Consider the following 19,508-nt stretch of genomic DNA (forward strand, 5'->3'; position numbering starts at 1 on the left):
TTTATAGTAAGATCTAATATTTATAAAAGTTAATTTTGACGCATATATGTATGTACTTATTCAACACAATATGTCCGATAACACATTTCGGACCTAAAATATACCTTATATTTTTGGGTCAATTATTGTCGCCTTAAATTTTTAACAAGCAGGGGATGGCTTTAAAAACGACCTTCCAAATTATTTTTCTATTTCAGGGGCATACTTTATCGCGCTAAAAGTTTATATTGGCAACCTTAACCCAGTGCGATAAAGGTTGCTGATAAGAGATAAGATAATTGATTAAATTATAATGATAAGCTTCGATTCTGAAGAAAGTATGGACTATCTGAATAAACATTTAGATTGGATAAAATATATCAGCATGCTTAGTCCAAGTCGGTATCGTCACATTACATACATACGTAACGTTTCCCGTTTCTCATTCCGTAACCTCCGTTAATACTGCGAGGTAATTTGTGAATGAAAAACTATTAAACGCTCCGTATGTAGGTAGTGACGAAGCCAACTCGGACTAGGCATACACTGATGATCAGTTTTATCTGAGATTTTTGTCAGATAATGTTTTGAGTTAGGTAATATTTTTTTTACAAAAATCATTACCGCTGAAAAGTGTGACACAAAAATTTTCGTATAGTGAAATTTTAAAAGATGGTATGTTGCCATCGAAAAAAAAAACTATTGGACTTTTTGGAAAACTAGTGATTTGGTCAAAATGCCAAAACATCTTATTGATACGTCAATGTCGATGTACTTTAGCACGTTTCTAATACACTCGTACAGTCGACAGTGCATTTAATGGTGGTATATAAAATTATAAGTTAAAAATATGGCACTAAAATTATATTATAAAGTAAATAGTAAAAGTAATTATTACTTTGATCTTTGGAATTATTTTTGTACTAAATCCAAGTCAAATTTACTGAGAGTATTTTAATAGGATTCTAACAGTCACGCATACTATATTATATATGACAATAATGAATGATTCAAAGTTTATATTTTTTTCGTTCCAGCATATAATACAAAGGGGAAAAAGTGTGGGAATATCCAAGGAATTGATAGTTTCATTATATGTACATATAATGAAACGTTACAAATAAAATAATTATCCTTTACTAATATTTAGATTTAATATGAAACAAACAAGACAATGAGCAAGTAAATTTTATGTCGACTAAAAATAAACTAACCGTTAACTGGGACATTTGAGATCGATATTGGAACTTTATTCGGACGATACACTCGAGGCGAGGATAGTTTTGTATTCCAACATTGATGGGCTTGTATTAAAATATCACTATACATACATATAGCATATAGCTGAAATGTAGATTTATTTTAGTTATAGAAATATAGTATAATTATTTTCAATAAAACACTTATGATTTTAAAATGAAATACAATGCAAAATTCGTCTTGTTGATATATATATATATATATATATATATATATATATATATATATATATATGTAGGCGACTGTTACAACTTATTAAAATTTAAGTTATGAAATATATAATGAAAGTTCATCGCCACAACTAGGTTCGAACTTGCAACCACACAAATATCACGTTACGTTTGCTTTGCTAAATAAACTATCCTGTCAGGACTCCTGTTTCAGAATTCTTTGTATTTAACCGTCACGCTGATCAGAAGTGCCATCTATTGGGATTTCTTACGAAAATTATATTCAATGTTTCCTTTTCTAAAGATACGAGCAACACTGTGAACGTGCCAAAGAAATTGACTAAATAAAGCAATTTTAAACTACTACTTAAATTAACATATAAATTTCAAAATAAAAATTGCTTCTTTGTATCATAAATGTCAGAATTTACACGGTATACTTACTATACAGGCTGATGAAATGTATGCAATCCCAACGTGTATGCTAAAATGAAAAACGAATTCTCTTAAAATGAAACAGATGAGTATAACATTTTAGTGTTGTCTGGTGCTGGATCATGCTTCCAACAAGTCAACCAATTCAGAGTTGCTTGCACCCTTTGACTGCTAGCTTTGGGAGACGACCTTTCAAGTACAACTTGACCTTTGAACTGTTTTTATCCATTAAATATTTTTTAACATACGAGACGGAAATATTTTTTATCTGTGGACATTCAAATACTTGAATTTGAATGTGCTTAAAATTAAATATATGAATGTGCTTGTATTGTTGTGTTTTTGATAGATATTTCGAAAATAATATTTTTAATTGATATAAATCATAAATTTTAGCTTATTGTGAATTTTTAAACGTCAATCGAAATGTTAAAAATCTGTTGCAAAATGTTAACTCAACAAAATTTAATTTAAATTTAATTAAGACTTGAATTTACCTTCGCTTCGGTTTAGAAAATAATTTTGTAAAGCTCGAAGAAAATTCAACAATATGGAAAAGACGATGAATGTTATAAGTTTTTTCACCTTTGATAATAATATGCTTATGTTAAGTTTTTATAGTCACACTACATACGAGGCGTTGTTCGTTTTAAAATCAATAGCTTACGTTTATACTATAATGTGTGAATATTTGTGAATGGAAACTCTAAACGCTCTGTAGAGAGTGTAAGGAATAACGATACACACTTGCGATAAGCGTACATTAACTTCACTTCGAGTTTTGCGTATTAATTATATAATTTTAATAGTTGGACTATAGTTTTATTTTATACACCTACGTTGATTAGCTTGCATTATTTTAAATCCCATTAATATTATAAATGCAAAGGTCTGTGACTTGTAAAAATCTATGGAGTTTTGTTGCTCTTTTACGCAAAGATAACGAGCGTACATTGATGTGACTTTGGTCAGTAATATAGTTCAGCATGTAAATGTTAGAACACAGCTGTGGTCAAATTACCTTACTTTCCCTTATCCCACCCTTTCCTCTCCCTCTTCCCCAGATAAGGGTGGCAACATATCCGCAAACCCAAGTTGCAAATGTCAAGGGCGACAGTACTATCTCCATCAGGTAGGCCGTCTGCCCGTTTGCTCCCTTTGTCATAAAAAATAATATATGGGCTACAATTTTGCCCTTCGTTCATAATTCTGTCGGTATTCTGTAAATAACTATATGTTTTTTTGTATTCCAGGTGATAGTAGAGTCTCACAAGGAGCTGCGTTGTCCAGAATGCCGCGTGCTGGTGGAGGCTCGGGTGGAGGAGCTGCCTCCGAACGTGCTGCTGATGAGGATCCTCGAGGGCATGAAGAACGCACCAAGGAAAACCAGCTCGGCCAGAAATAAGGGCACACACGCACAGGTATAGACAACAGAAGACGGTTAAAAATATTATTAAATTCAGACTTTGAATAAGATACTCTATTTAATCGATTTCGAAAAAGATTTGTTTTAATATATCTTTATGTGGAGGATCTGGTAAAAAAGCTTTATGTAAATTAATATGTCTTTTTTTTAACGATTACAAAAAAATAATGTTCTGTGTTTGACATTTATGTTTATAAATATTAGTGTCACCTAAGATATTAGTGTACATGTAAGATTTCAAATTGTCATCAAGAACTTCGTCGATGAACAATGGATCAATATATCAAAATAAGTTACTGTGAATACAGTCACATAGTTGCACACTAGGACGCTCCTAGTAGATGACATGGTAGCTCTGAACATTTCCTTTGTTTAATAAGTACAATAAAAATGTATGAAAGGTACACACACACACACGCGCAAACATGTACAACATGCAGACACACACATATATGTAAGAATATTGTAGAAAAGTAATATCTAAAATGTTATCTGTGAACTTGTGCTGCCATCTGTGATGGTTTAGTTAACGTCAAAACTACTTTAAAAAAAAACGTTAGTTCTGCTCTGCACTAAATAGCGTTGTTTTATTATAGGTTATGGGCCCAGAAAATTAATGAAAAGTAGTGTTTTAACAAGTATTTCGTCACGGTACGAGTGTTAAAAAGACTGTTTCGACACGCGTTTACACTGTGTTGTGTAGATTGGCTGGACATTCGTGAAATAAAAGTATTTTATTCAGAATTACGATGGCGGCAAACTACTTGGTAAATGTACCCAAATTACGCGGGCGGGAAAATTACAGCGAGTGGAGCTTCGCGGCAGAGAATTTCCTAATCCTTGAAGGCATGAAACATTGTGTAAAGCCAGAAGGAGCTGTAGTAGGAGCTGCAGACGACGAGAAAACTCGAGCAAAATTGATTATGACAATCGACCCGTCTTTGTTTGTACATGTGAAAAGTGTAAGAACAACGAAAGAACTCTGGGATAAACTACAACAGTTATTCGATGACAACGGTTTTTCAAGAAGGATAAATCTGTTACGAAATCTAATTTCGATAAGATTGGAAAACTGCAGTTCAATGACGTCCTACGTGACTCAAATTATTGACACGGCTCAAAAATTAAGTGGCACGGGTTTTGAAATAAATGACCAGTGGACAGGCTCATTGTTATTAGCAGGATTGCCGGATCGATTTTCACCGATGATCATGGCAATTGAGCATTCAGGCATTAGCATAACGGCTGATTCTATCAAATCGAAATTGTTAGACATGGAGTCAACCATAGAGGAACGTGATGAAGTTGGCGGCGCGTTCGCAGCTCGTTCGAATTCTAAGTACAAGAAAAATAAAATGGCGTCAAGAAAAAATGTCAATGTTGGTAGCACTGCCGATACGTCAAAGTCAAACGTGACATGTTACAGATGTAAACAAAAAGGCCATTATAGAAATCAATGTACTAATAACGAAAATAACGCGTCGAACTTCAAGGAAAAACCCCGAATGCAGTCTAATGCGTTTAGTGCTGTGTTCCTAAGCGGGAATTTCAGTAAAAATGCATGGTATATTGACTCTGGAGCCAGTGTACACCTTACGGCAAATGAAAGTTTGGTTATGAATGCGTCGTATGATCAGAAACAGGAAATTATCGTTGCGAACAGTGAAAAGTTGTCAGTTTTGTGTTCTGGCGATGTGAAAATTATAACTACAACTGGTGATATTGATTACGAAATTATGGTTGAAGACGTTTATTGTGTTCCAAGTCTGGCGACTAACTTGCTATCAGTCAGCCAACTCATAAGCAAAGGAAACAAGGTATCTTTTTCTGATAGTAGTTGCTCGGTATATAACAAAAATAATAAGTTAGTAGCAACAGCATTACTAGAAAATGGAGTGTACAAAGTAAACTTACAAAACCAGGAACATTTGGCTGCATCAGTTGTATCAGGTGTTACATGGCATCGCAGATTAGGACACATTAATAAAGACTACCTGAATCAGATGAAGACTGCAGTACAGGGTATGTCTTTTGATGAAAAAGTGGATATTGGTAAATCTTCATGTGATACATGTTGCGAAGGCAAACAGTGTCGGTTACCTTTCAAGAGTATCAATCAGAGAAGCAGTGACCTATTAGATATAGTCCATACAGATATCTGTGGGCCTATGGAAAATATATCCATAGGAGGATCCAAATACTTCTTGTTGTTTGTCGATGATTGTAGTCGAATGGTGTTTGTTTATTTTCTAAAACACAAGAATGAGGCTTTGAGGTGTTTCAAAGAATTCAAAGCCCAGGTGGAAAATCAAACTAAGAAGACAATCAAAGTATTAAGGAGTGATAATGGATTAGAATACTGTAATAAAGAGTTTGACAATTATTTAAAAGGTGCTGGCATAATACACCAAAAAAGTAATCCATACACACCGCAGCAAAATGGATTATGTGAGCGATTCAATCGTACTATTGTTGAAAAGGCAAGATGCTTACTCTTGATGCCAACCTAGGGAAAGAATTCTGGGGTGAGGCTACTAACACGGCAGTATATCTACAGAATCGAAGCGTGGCTGCAGCATTGGGTAATAAGACACCGTATGAGATATGGACTGGCTGTCAGCCCGACATAAGCCATATCAGAATCTTCGGTAGTACTGCAATGGTCCATGTAGCTAAAGAGAAGCGCAAGAAATGGGACAAGAAGTCAGAAAAATGCATTCTCCTTGGATATCCAGAAAACATAAAGGGATACAGGCTGTATAACCCAGAAACAAAGAAAATATTGACTAGTAGAGATGTGGTTATAATAGAGCAGGAATCAAAATCTGAATGTCAGATGGAAGTTTCCTCTCAGAGTTTTGATTCAGTGGGGGAAGAAGAAGTTAATATAGATGAACCAAACTCGGAATCTGACCACACAGATAGCTCAGAGGACACATTTCTGGATGTGGTTGATGAGACATATAAACCTAGTGATTCTGAAGCTGAAGATATCCCGCAGATTAGACCTCAAAGACCTACACGAGAGAGGAAGCAACCAGACAGGTTCAAATGTTCAAATTTTTGTGCTGGTGAGAGCACATATGATGATGTGACAGGATTGTCTCTTCAGGATGCCTTAGCCGGACCTGAAAAAGAACAGTGGAAAATAGCTATGGCTGAAGAGTTACAAAGTTTCAAAGAGAATGATGCATGGGAGATTAGCAATCCTCCTCAAGATGTTAGAGTTGTAAAGTGCAAGTGGGTGTTACGTAAAAAATATGATTGTGATAATAACATTCGGTTTCGTGCGCGTTTAGTGGCGAAAGGTTTTTCACAAGTTCAAGGTGTGGACTATACTGACACTTTCTCACCTGTAGTGAGGCATACCACATTGCGGCTTTTATTTGCTCTGTCTGTTCAACTTAATCTTGATATAACACATCTTGATGTGACAACTGCTTTCTTGTATGGAATTCTTGAAGAAGACATTTATATACAAATACCTGAAGGTTTTTCTGAGAAAGTAGAGAAAGGTCAAGTTCTTAAATTAAAGAAATCTATGTATGGTTTAAAACAGTCTTCAAGAGTATGGTACAAGAGAGTAGAGGAATGTCTTTTAAAAATTGGCTTTGTTAAATCTAAGATAGAACCTTGTATGTTTTTGAAAACACAGGATAAGTTAAAAACTATTGTTACTCTGTATGTCGACGATTTCTTCATTTTTTCAAATGATATTATAGCTACTAAGCACTTAAAAGATGTTTTATCTGACAATTTTAAAATTAAAGATTTAGGTGAAATCAAGAAATGTCTTGGAGTAAATGTAAAAGTAAATAAATGTGAGAAAACAATATCAATAAGTCAGGAAGATTATATTGATCAGCTGTTACTTAAATTCAAAATGAGTCAATGTAAAACTGTTCAAACTCCAATGGAGACTAAGTTACATGCATCTAAAGATGAGAATAATGTAGATAAGTTATTGTTTCCTTATCAACAAATGATAGGTTCTTTAATGTATTTAGCGGTTCTTACAAGGCCAGACATTGCATTTGCAGTTAGCTTTTTAAGTCAATTTAATAATTCCTATACCAAACAGCATTGTTCATATGTAAAACGCATATTGCGATATTTAAAATTGACCAAACATTATGGTTTAAAATTTTCTGCAGATGGGAACTCTGTCATTGAAGGATTTGTAGATGCTGATTGGGGTGGGAACACTATTGATAGAAGATCCTACACGGGTTTCTGTTTCACTTTGTCAGGTTGTGTAATTTCTTGGGAGACAAAGAAACAGAAGACCGTGGCTTTATCAAGCAGTGAAGCCGAGTACATGGCTTTAACTGAAGCATGTAAGGAATCTCTTTATTTAAGAAATTTACAGTTTGAAATAACTAATAAGAAGTACACTATTGAATTATATAATGATAACCAGAGTGCATTAAAGTTAACTCAAAATCCAATCTTTCATAAGAGAAGCAAACACATTGACATACGTTATCATTTTTCTAGAGAATGTGTAAATAATAATATTGTGAATGTTAAATATTTACCATCAGCTGAGATGCCAGCTGACTTACTTACAAAGAGCTTGTGCTCTAATAAGCATTATTATTTATTGGATAAGTTGGGGGTTCAGCACATATGTTAAAGTTAATAATTGTTCATTATACTGATTTTTATCAATATAACATTGTTAGATATAGTGGGGGTGTAGAAAAGTAATATCTAAAATGTTATCTGTGAACTTGTGCTGCCATCTGTGATGGTTTAGTTAACGTCAAAACTACTTTAAAAAAAAACGTTAGTTCTGCTCTGCACTAAATAGCGTTGTTTTATTATAAATATTAATGTGCTTTTCCTATGTTTACAATGTTTTAATTTATGTTGTGTAATTGGTATTATTAAAAGTCTAAAAATGTATTAAATTTAAAATAAAAAAGATCACATCAAAAATTTAACTGTTTTAATGAAGCTATATACGAAAAAAAAAATTTAAATATTAAAATAGAAAAGCATAAGGCTTTTGCAACATAATGAGCAAGTACTAAAAAGTATCAATATGTTATTTTTTTAGTGAACAGATAAAATTTTATTAATAATCTGTATTTTCTTTATATAAAAAATATCTTTTCATATATAATTTTTTTGTTTTTATATTAAAGGCTGCGTCAGTAGTACATCAGTCAGCCCGTGCGAACAGACAGCCCCCGCCCCACGGCCGTGCTCTATATGATTTCGTCTCAAAAGAACCAGGGTATGTATATAGAAGTATAGTATTTTTTTATTCTAAACTAATTTTACTATATGAAAGGCAATTTAATCCTAAAAGTGCCAAAAATGCGAAACTTTGTGAGGATTTGTAGATGTCTGTGTGAGTGTTTGTTGCACTTAAACGCGGAAATCGGTTGAATGATTTTGGTGAAACTTTACAATAATGTAGCTCTGATATCAGGACAGGACATAGGCTGTGGGTTGTCTCTTCATTCGCGTACTTACTTAAGGATATACACACAACAGTCGTACTCTATATGACGTCACGTGACGCACGATATAGATGGCGCTGATGGTTGGCCGTATCTGTTGTTTTACGTACTATATACTTTTCTCTCTGAACCTAAAGCAAAATACCAAGCTGACAAAATCGCAGTCGAAAACTAGTATATAATATACAGCCTTATGCACATATATAATTTTTAAGGTGTACACAGAGAAGACAATAACAGATAACACAACGATATGTGACTGTATGTTATAACTTTACACAATAAATTATTATCACAAATATGATAAATGGCTATTATAATTTATAATATTATCATAAGCGCTGTTTATAAACAATTATATACAATGTGTCATAATTTATTTGAGTTTGTTTATTTATTAATTAATTCATTTATTCAATGTTGTCGATGTTCCCAGTGATCTGTCATTCAAGAAAGGCGAGACTATATTGCTTCAGAAGAAGTTGGATACGTTCTGGTACCACGGGGAATGTTCTGGAAGGACTGGCATGTTCCCTATTACATATGTACAGGTATACAAACATACACACATATATTAAATAACACATTTCATTCCAATCATATGTAATATTAGTAGTCTGTAAGGAGACATAGTTTGTTCCACTTATACATTTGAACTCTTGAATCAAAACTATCATGTAAGAAAAGATTATATATACCATGTCTGTCTTAATATTTGTTTTGTAGTTGCTGTATATATTGCCATATTATAAGGGCAGCTGGTTCAATTGCGCTCGTGTCTATGAATTTTTTATTTTATGTTGTCTATTTAAATATAAATTCAATTATAGCTCAACTTAACATTTAAAATCATTGTTGTAAATAAACAATTTTTTCTTAATAATGTATGTTTAACGTTCCAGGTGGTGGTACCACTCCCGGTACCGTCGGCGCTGTGCAAGGCTCTCTACGACTTCCGGATGTCGGCTCCCGACGAAGAAGGCTGTCTGGCCTTCGATAAAGGTGTCTTAAAATATTACTTTTAATTATTATACGTTTCTTATTATTTTGCAACTACATACTCCCGACGTTTCGGTTACTTTGCAGCAACCGTGCTCACGGGCAGACGAGATTACTATTAATTTATAGTTTATAAAAAAAAAATAGTTATAATTAATTTTATATGTACAGAAAATCTTAATAATTCATATACATTTATATTATGGATATATACATACGTACCTTCATATATTTCAAATAGTATATGTTCTGAACATTTCTATTACAAAGCATTTTAAAGCTTTTATATCGAGTTAAAACATTTCATTATAGAATATAATGTATGCTTTATTTAATCTCTGGAATACATGCGACTGGATTACTGTTGTACTAAAATTTGAGCTAACATTTTTCTTATATCTATTCTTAAATATTCCTTTTACTATATTGTATGTATTTTTCATATTCCAGGTGCAATAATAACAGTTCATCGAAGAGTTGATGAGAACTGGGCTGAAGGTAGACTGGAACAGAGGGTCGGCATCTTCCCTATAGCTTTTGTAGAACTGAATCACGCGGCCAGGCTCCTTATGAACAAGTAAATACACATACATACAAACATTCTTAGAAACAAGATCGGATATGACTTTTTTTAAAAATAATAGTCAATACAATTTCACTATAAATTTATTAAGTTTACACAAAACTAAAAACAATTTTTAAAGTATTAACTTTCAACTATCTCGATTTAAGCTCATCGTGAAATGAAAACTGAATATAACATGAAAGAAAGATTTAAACACACTCCGAAAATCTACGTTACGAACCCTCTCCTACCCTCTTATGGCAATAATATAAATTTTAATTCATATGTAATATTGTTTTAATCATTAATCATATTTTTTCCAGCACTTCATTGAACCGGCCTGTTCCTCCTATCCCTGATCACTCCAGGGCTGGACACTCTGAACACAGATACCATGTATGTTTGTATTGTCAATCTGTTTGTTGTGACTTCTGAACTACTATGGTTCATTTAACTAATTATAATACAATGACCTCTATATTTTAACTTTTTGTTTGTCAAATAGATAATAAGTTGAATATTGTGAGCATTTTCATCTCAATATATTTTTTTTGTTTGAGAAAAAGCACAAATTATAAATAAATGCAAAATTTTCTTATATCTGGAATATAATATTTATGGTTTTTCTAATGATATGGTTTATAATATTCCTTATGAATAAAAAATACTATGACATTTTCAGCATCCGCACAGATATCAGCAGATGACGATGTCGACACCGACGGCGGCTGGTCAAGGGAACTATCAGAATATAGCTACCATGAGTCAATCCCATCCCAACTACCATCAAGCCATGGCACAGCAATCTATCCTCGTACCACAGCAAGTGAACCAAGTGAGCAACATCGGCCTGATCTCCGCAGTACCCAGGAACATCATAGAACAGACAAAGAACCCCATAGACATGATAAACCATTTCATCAACATGAGCAAACCCCACCAGACCATACAAGTCCAAAGTGTACCGCGTATAGGTGAGAACTACGATAGACTGCGAGCGGCGAAATTTGATAACTACGTGAACCCGAAAATGGAAATGACGTATCAGAATGTTAGGGCGGAACAGTTTCCGGTGGCAAGTTTCAATAACGTCAGCTCCGATTCGAGTTCCAGTGTCACACCGTCTGGTAACGTTGGCGGCAGTTCGACGAACACACCGAACACGAGCTCGAACACCAGCACCTGTGAGAGCGCCGAACCGAGTCTGCCGAGCTCGCCGGACAATAACACAGAGCGGAATTCAACCGTAACACCATGTAATAACGGCCAAAATGAAACTAACGAAACTCAGGATTCACTAAACGCTTCCATTGGAGTGCTGAGTCTGAACGAAAGTTCCACAGCGACTAATACGTCGCTGAATGTCAGCCTGCCTTCAGAGGGTCCACAGTCGACTGCATGCAATGGGAGTAATTCATTGCCAAATCAAGTCGAAAACCACGAGGCTGCCAGCAATAATGAACCTTCGAGACTAGAAATTCCATCGTCGTCGAAAAATATTCAGACTCGGTCTAGCGGTCCAGACTCCTTACTTACTTTCGGTCTAGGTCTGCAAGCCGCCTTATCCCCGTCCCATAAGGAAGGAAACCACATGGTCAGAGGACACCATAAAGAGAGGGAAAAGAGACACAGTTTGACCCCATCGTCACATTTACAAGGGAACCATACACCAAACAGGTAACGTTACACAGATGAGTTTAATTAATTATCCTTTAGTTTTATTCTGTTTTTACTTGCGTACTAAAATGACACGATTTCATTTTATTCTATAAACCGACAAAACAGTTATAGATTATAGCAAAAATTTAAATAGTTAACGTTCTTCTTCATTAGGATTATTTTATTTTTAAGTAATGTTTTTATAATAAATTTACAACTTTATTACATTTCAGGCATTCAGCTGAGATTCTAGCTACGAGTCTTCTAGATACAACGGAACGAGAGAGGCCGGAGAGAGATAGAGATAGAACAGAGAGAGAAAGAGAGAGACGGAGACGAAGATCTAGAAGCAACGAGCGTCCCCTACCCGCCGCCTACATAGCGCTATACCCTTACAAGCCGCAGAAACCGGACGAATTAGAGTTAAAGAAAGGAGGTTGGTATTACAATTTAACCTACTTCATCATATAGGTAACTCAGTATATATATGTATATACACTTTGAACAAATCTTAAAAATACCCTCACACCCTATAGAACCAAATACACCATACATAACAAAACAGTTATTTCTATTGATGGTGTAACTATCAATAAATAAAATAGAGAAATATAATTATTTGTTCGTCCATCAATCCCGATGTTACACCGAAACCAGTAGATCTTGGTCTCTCAATCATATCCATTATCAAGCGACACCCCTACGTAACTAATGACGTCATAACAGCCACGCCTCTGATAGCGGCTGTTTTGCGTGCGTTCAAAATAACAAAAGCGTGAGTAATAATTTTTCATCTATATATATGTCTATACATAAATTATTTCAGGTATATATACTGTATCGGAACGTTGTCGCGACGGGTGGTACAAAGGTTGCTGCGAGCGATCCTGTCGTGGGGGCGTGTTCCCCGGGAACTATGTGGCTCCGCTGGCTGCCACTACCACCACCCCCACCACCACACGACCCCGACATGAGAAGGTTACACTTACGTTCAATATACAACTTCACCTCTATATGTATGGCACTTTGTGTAATGTTCATTCACGAATAAATAGTTCTTCATATTAAATACGACCTTTTTTCCATCACTGATGATGACAGTCAAGAACATAATAGTTTTTTACATACAATAATGTCATAATTTTATAGAAGAAAATTCTTTAGAAAGAATTTATATCAAATGTATGTATGTTTGTAGTCTGTGACGTCATCGGCGAAACCAGCGCCGTGTTCTCAAGGCCCCTCCAATGTCTTGGCACCGCCTGACGCTCCACCACGCGCTACAAGCCCTACAATCACCGGTAATACACAAATATTATACATAAATTAAAACTTAGTAGGTAATTTTGATATTTTCTTTTTTGATAATTAAAATATACCAATGTATACAGATAATAATAGATACAAGGAGATATGATTTAAGTAAAAATTAAGTTATTTCTAAATTTACACCAACCAACGTAACAAGATAAATATTGTAAGCATTGATATTTTGTGAGCTTGACAGCATTGGATAATATTATACACAAATATATGAGAATACGTTTATCAACTATAATAATAATAGTAATATTATTTTGTATTGACTGATAGAAAGGTGGAATAAATTGAAACATATTTTACAGGACAACCTTTAACATACCCATGGAGCTCACCCATACAACATCAACAGAACACTCCCAGAGCTGATAAGGTGAGAATTTATATAAACCTTTCTATTAATATTAATTTAAATAAGATAAAATTAGTCAAAGATATAAAAAATTCTATATCTGATGTTACTTATTGGTTCAATATATGAAATTTGAACGATACATTATCAAGGTATGTAATTCTAGGATTGCAATAGAAATGACGTTGAGTATATAAAGATTATTCGTATACATTCAAATAAAGTAGCGAATGTATATATATAAAGTGTATCTATTTTATATAAATGTACTAGTTTATTAACAAGCAAAGTATAATTTCACATCTATAATATATGATTAAAGTTATCTTAATAGATTTTATATTAATAAAATTTAAATTTCGTATAATATTTTCAGTCGAAAGAGAAATCGAAGGCCGAGAAATCTTTATCAACCGGCGTTTCTCTAATGAAGAGGCTCACGGCTATGAAGAAATGTAAATCTCCTCCGCCAGTAGGGTACAGCATGGACAATCCCGTGTTTGACGACGGCCCGGGGACCTCGCTGATGCCGCATCCCGTGCATGTTCGGTCAGTATATGATATGATGTGATAGTATATGTACGATATGATATGATAGAATAGATATGATATGATAGAATATATATGATATGGATATGATATGATATGATATAGATCAGTTTTTATAGAAAAATTATATTGTTTTTAAATAGCTAACTGCAATATTTTGCATGGATGCGATTTACTTTTAAACTTTCAGTTATCATTAAGTAAGCAATGATGTTACTGTTGGAAATAATATAGTTAGGAGACAGAGTAAAAATCTATTACGGAAGACATAATTGTGTCATTAGGATTATTAAATGACAGTTATATTTTAATTCACAAACACGATTTACAAAATAAAAAAGGATCTATTGTTAAAAATGTAATGATATATTGAGGATTTCTTAAAAATCATATCCCTGTCCCAAGTACAAATTTATTTTTTAAAACATTTGTAATTTTTCATTGAATTCGGATCGTGACATGACTTTATAACTAATAATATACATATTATTTATTAATTAAAATTTATCATCTACATCGGCAGTGTCACATTCCTGTTCATAACTGCATGTATGTTCCACGGGCCACTAACACAACATGTTTGCATTGTGTTATGTTTGTTGCAATGCTTTGTTTTTTTTTTTTTTTATTAATATATTAATAAAACAAAGTGTTGCTAGCGTTTTGTACTATTATATTTTGTGTAACAAGCAATTCAAAGTCCACAGAATATATTTTGTAATCACAGATGATTAATGTGTTTTTTTTGTTAATATTTCTGTGGATTATGAAGGTTGTTGTTCATTTGTCATGTTACTGCATCGTGTACGATTGGGCCCTGCGCTCTTTTAAATAATGATAACTACATTGAAGACGCATTTATATAGAAAATATTGAATGCTAGGATCTTCTCCCCTTAAGGCATGATAAGGCTCATGAATTCTTCCCATATAGAGATGAATCCACATTGCTTATCGACTCAAATGTGGCACACCAATGACAGAATTAAAATTGCATTCAGTACTAAATACCCAAATTTATCTAACAGACTGACCGACGGGACGATTTTGTTAAAATATGATTATGTTAATGCCAGTGACGTCACAGCCAATCCCTCCTACCACTTATAGAAACATAGTTTACCTTTCGTTATCCCTTAGTATAATAATAGTATGTTATGCAAGAGAGCGTAGACCAAATCGCACAGAGTAGTACACAGTAGAGGTGACAGGTCGGGGTCGTGCCCCTCGCAGCTGTTGAGAGCTCTGCCCGCCGCCCGTCTACGGCACGATCGACTACACAGGTACAGTCACACAACACACACATACACACTCGCCTCGAGACAGATTAGAACTCACACTCATACTCACAACAAACAAACACTACAAAAGTACACAACATATAAACATGCAATATGTCGAGCACATTGATACATACATACACATATATACAAATACAAACACACAAAAACGCTTTCTTGACAGGCACAATGCGTGCACGAGACGCTTACGTGCATATGTGTGATTAAGTTGTCTTGCACCACCAAACTTAAACACAATCATTGAATGGTCAACTTTGAAATTGCCTGTGTTGTTGTTAATGCACACTCCTAATAGACACGAAACTTTCACACATCCAAGCTTCGTAGCTTATATATGTATATAAAACAATATATGTATATAATACAATAATACACTTATACTTTTTTACCTTATCCGCACTTTCACCGTCATCAATTACGTGTGTCAGTAAAAACGATTAGGGTTAAAAAACAAATGTATAAATTATTAATGGACATAAAAGTAACTTTATTTGAACTGAACAAAAGAATGATAAGACTATGTTAATAATTTAAAATAGTCATTATATATATAAATATATAACCTGTAATACACACATGCACTATAAAACTACAATGGTGACAAAATCTTTGGCTACACTTTTATATCGTGTTTGTTTTGTAATTTGTTTGTGTCGCTTACTTCATCGCACTCGGGATCATTTTATATAATTATAAAAATTGTGTTGCATTTAAATAATAACATTATTAATTCCGAATACAAATATTACACATTTATCTCAAATTAAGTGTAAGCTAAATTTTATTATACGAAATTTATGAAATAGACAATTAAAAAAAGTTCAACAAAATATATAATGATTTCTATTTTTATTTTCTGTAAAATAATTCAAATGTGTTTCAAACCATAGACTCATCCGTTAACAGAATTGAAATTAGAATCAGTATATTTGAGATACATAGAAGCGATAATATAATTTTCTTTAATTTCAAAACTAGTGATGAATTAGTACTAATTATAATATTATGGAATATTTTAAATTACTTACATTATAAAAACGATGTAAAATTTTTATGGTACCTTTAATATATTTTAAAAGTTTCGTTGTAAAATAATAATATCACTATAGCCGCGGTTCGGGCGACGCGGAGTGGGGACACCGCAAGTCGGCGTCACTGGACGTGTCGCGGCGGGAAAGACACGCGCCAGTTAAAGAAAAGTGAGTCATTTTGTTTGTATTCGTAAGTATCGTGTTAGTGTTTTTTTTTAATATAATTTACTAATAAATAACAAAATTACAAAGGTACGTTTATATGTTTATAGGATTATATATTCGTATAACCTACGGATTCGAATTAGGCGAGATATCGTTTGATTATTAAGATCCTACATTTTATTTTATATCAAGCAAGCTATGTCGATCAATATTTATATCAATAAGTGACACTTGATATTTCAGATTTCGCTGTATTGTTCCGTATCCACCGAATTCTGAATACGAATTGGAGTTGAAGGTTGATGATATAGTGTTGGTGTCTAAGAAGAGGGGTGACGGGTGGTACAAGGGTACTTTACAACGTACGGGTCGGACAGGATTATTCCCGGCATCTTTCGTACAAAGCTGTCCCCCGGATTGATGTTAAACGCACGACCAAGGTTAGACATTTTTATAAATTTAAACAGTCGTTTTAGTTAGATAAATGCAACTGGAATTAAATTTAAACAGTTTAAATGTATTCTGCCATTTTAAAGTGATTTTATAATGTCGTATAACTTAGTATAAAGTTATATATATCCTGTAAATCTTAATCCGTATTGTGTCTGGTTTTAGATTGTATTGATAATGTATAGGTATGTGTTAAGTAGTATTAGGTGTACATTGTCTGTTACGATATAAATTATATTATTGGACCATTGAATTGAATAAAATAATGTTTTAAGAGTATATGACTATAGTGGTGCCATCAGAAACAACCACCAGATAGACGAAAATTTAAATATATATACATTAAAACTGTCCTTATAATGAATGATTTAAAATGATGTTTTAGACAAATTTACAATGGTTGAATTAAGTAAAAATAAAGCTGTTTTTAAAATCAAATGTACCTATTTTATGTTTAAAAAAAAAAAATATATAATCAAAATTGATATTCAATTGATTAGATATCGCAATTATATGTTCAATTGTTTTTGTTAATATTTTCTGTATATCACATTCTTATTAAAAAAAAAAATTGAAATGTTACGTAAAATTAAAATTATCAAAAAAATTAATAATTTAAAATATCCAGAAGTCTAATGGTCCTTGTAATTATATAAATATATTTTAATACTTAGGTAATTATTGTGGTTTCCGTATATCTTTATGCTGAATTATTTGTATAGGACCAAATACGCTTATTATGTTAGTTTAGTTATAACGCCTGTGTTCCAATTGCTATGAAGTTATTTACTATCGGTACACTTAAAAGTATGCACTCGCATCATTGAATTAAAACAGACAGTTTATCAGTTTGCTATCACTTGAAAGTATTATGAAGGTAAAACTGGACACCGTTTGTAGTTCATTGATGCTAACCAGATAAAAGGTATTTATTTTGTTTAATAAATTATGTATATATATTATAATAATGGTAGTTTGTATGTGACAAATTATGTAGGTGTTTGGAATACAGGTAGGTCGCCCGATATCCATTTATAACTGCCATATTATGAAATTCATTTTTCAATAACAAATTTCTTATATGTAGTATGGAATTGTGAAAGTTTTTTTTATAATTTCTCTCTCTTGTTTCTAATTTTTAGATTAATTTTTTTAGCCGACGTAATGTTAGTATAGGGATTTAGACATTTTAAAAAATTTTCTTACGGTATATCTTTGATGTAGCTGTTGTATGTAATAAGGGCGTTTATTAAGACTGTATATTTGTCTGTATGTGTATAATTAATATTTTTCATTAACCTAGTTATCTATGTAAGACGTTACTGATGTAATTTTGACACTAACTTATATTTACTCAGTCTCAAATTTATACTCATTTTTGTTTTTGTATTAATAATTGTAATCTTAACGGGACTTTTTTTTTATAATGACTATGTATTTTATATAAAATGCTCAAAAAATTATCTATTAATACTATGATTGTGGATGTATGTATGTGTAACATTATTTTACTAACTCCTAAACTTGTCCATGTATTTTTATTCCAAGAACTGATTTGGTTATATCTTGAACTCATCTCTATATCCTTGAACTCATGAATACAACGAATTTCTTTTGTTTTAATTTTATTTATTATTATTTAAGACTTAATATAAAATACCCATTTTCTATTTTAGTTTCATTTATATAGCCAATGAAATTATTATAAAATTTTAATTACGAAATTATAGAGAAATGGTAATAATTGTTAAAATAATTGATTGTTTGTTAACTGAGAACTAATATGAAAGTATTTTGAGAATAAAGCGATTCGTCATTTGGTGTTACAATGCTTGTAATCATATCGGTGAGTTAAAATTAGGCGATTATGATGAGAAATAAACATTTCGTCTGTATATCTGGTGTTCATTACCCTGACCCTTCACCTACCGACAGCAAAAAGTATGATCTCGAAAGTACAGGCATCAACATTAATAACGATAAAAAAAACTTGATCAGTACTTCTAGACAAAAAATGTTTTAATTGGCAACACTCAAACACAATTTGAATAGTGTATTTGCGAAAATTTTTAACCAATGACTCTCCTATTACGTAAACAAATTATATTTTACATAGCTGGGTATGGTTTTATGTAAAGTTATCGCAAAAACCAATCATGAGAACCCATTGTCAATGTTAAAGTCATAAAACATTAATTACAGATTGATAAGTTTAGCTTGCTCTAAAACTGGTTTAGTTTACAAATGACTTGGGAATCCAAAAACTTATAATTATCAACCAAGTTACTCTGACCCCCATAACTAAGCCGTCAAAGAAATGTATTTCTCTAACATTTGTTTACTATCAGAAATGTTATAGAAAGTTATCCTAATCAAT

General features: G+C 32.8%; 1 protein-coding gene across 4 annotated transcripts in view; it reads left to right on the forward strand.

The window, feature by feature from the left end:
• LOC116774473 (E3 ubiquitin-protein ligase SH3RF3) overlaps positions 1-19,026 on the forward strand; it is a 30,598-nt gene extending 11,572 nt beyond the window's left edge. The window contains exons 3-17 of one of the 4 annotated variants that reach the window (XM_032667210.2): positions 3,098-3,265; positions 8,421-8,512; positions 9,178-9,292; positions 9,644-9,743; positions 10,191-10,317; positions 10,629-10,701; positions 10,988-11,982; positions 12,198-12,400; positions 12,791-12,942; positions 13,163-13,265; positions 13,590-13,657; positions 14,013-14,185; positions 15,396-15,467; positions 16,595-16,684; positions 16,925-19,026. In XM_032667210.2, the coding sequence (XP_032523101.2) occupies positions 3,098-3,265; positions 8,421-8,512; positions 9,178-9,292; positions 9,644-9,743; positions 10,191-10,317; positions 10,629-10,701; positions 10,988-11,982; positions 12,198-12,400; positions 12,791-12,942; positions 13,163-13,265; positions 13,590-13,657; positions 14,013-14,185; positions 15,396-15,467; positions 16,595-16,684; positions 16,925-17,102 (2,709 nt within the window). In that variant the 3' untranslated portion in view covers positions 17,103-19,026. Of the gene's footprint in view, positions 1-3,097; positions 3,266-8,420; positions 8,513-9,177; positions 9,293-9,643; positions 9,744-10,190; positions 10,318-10,628; positions 10,702-10,987; positions 11,983-12,197; positions 12,401-12,790; positions 12,943-13,162; positions 13,266-13,589; positions 13,658-14,012; positions 14,186-15,395; positions 15,468-16,594; positions 16,707-16,924 lie in introns of all 4 variants that reach the window. The other 3 variants (XM_032667212.2, XM_032667211.2, XM_061524935.1) reach the window with 3 other exon arrangements.
• Positions 19,027-19,508: the final 482 nt, after the last annotated feature.

The sequence above is a fragment of the Danaus plexippus genome, chromosome 26 (genome assembly GCF_018135715.1).
Source record: "Danaus plexippus chromosome 26, MEX_DaPlex, whole genome shotgun sequence".
Classification (NCBI taxonomy): Eukaryota; Metazoa; Arthropoda; class Insecta; order Lepidoptera; family Nymphalidae; genus Danaus; species Danaus plexippus.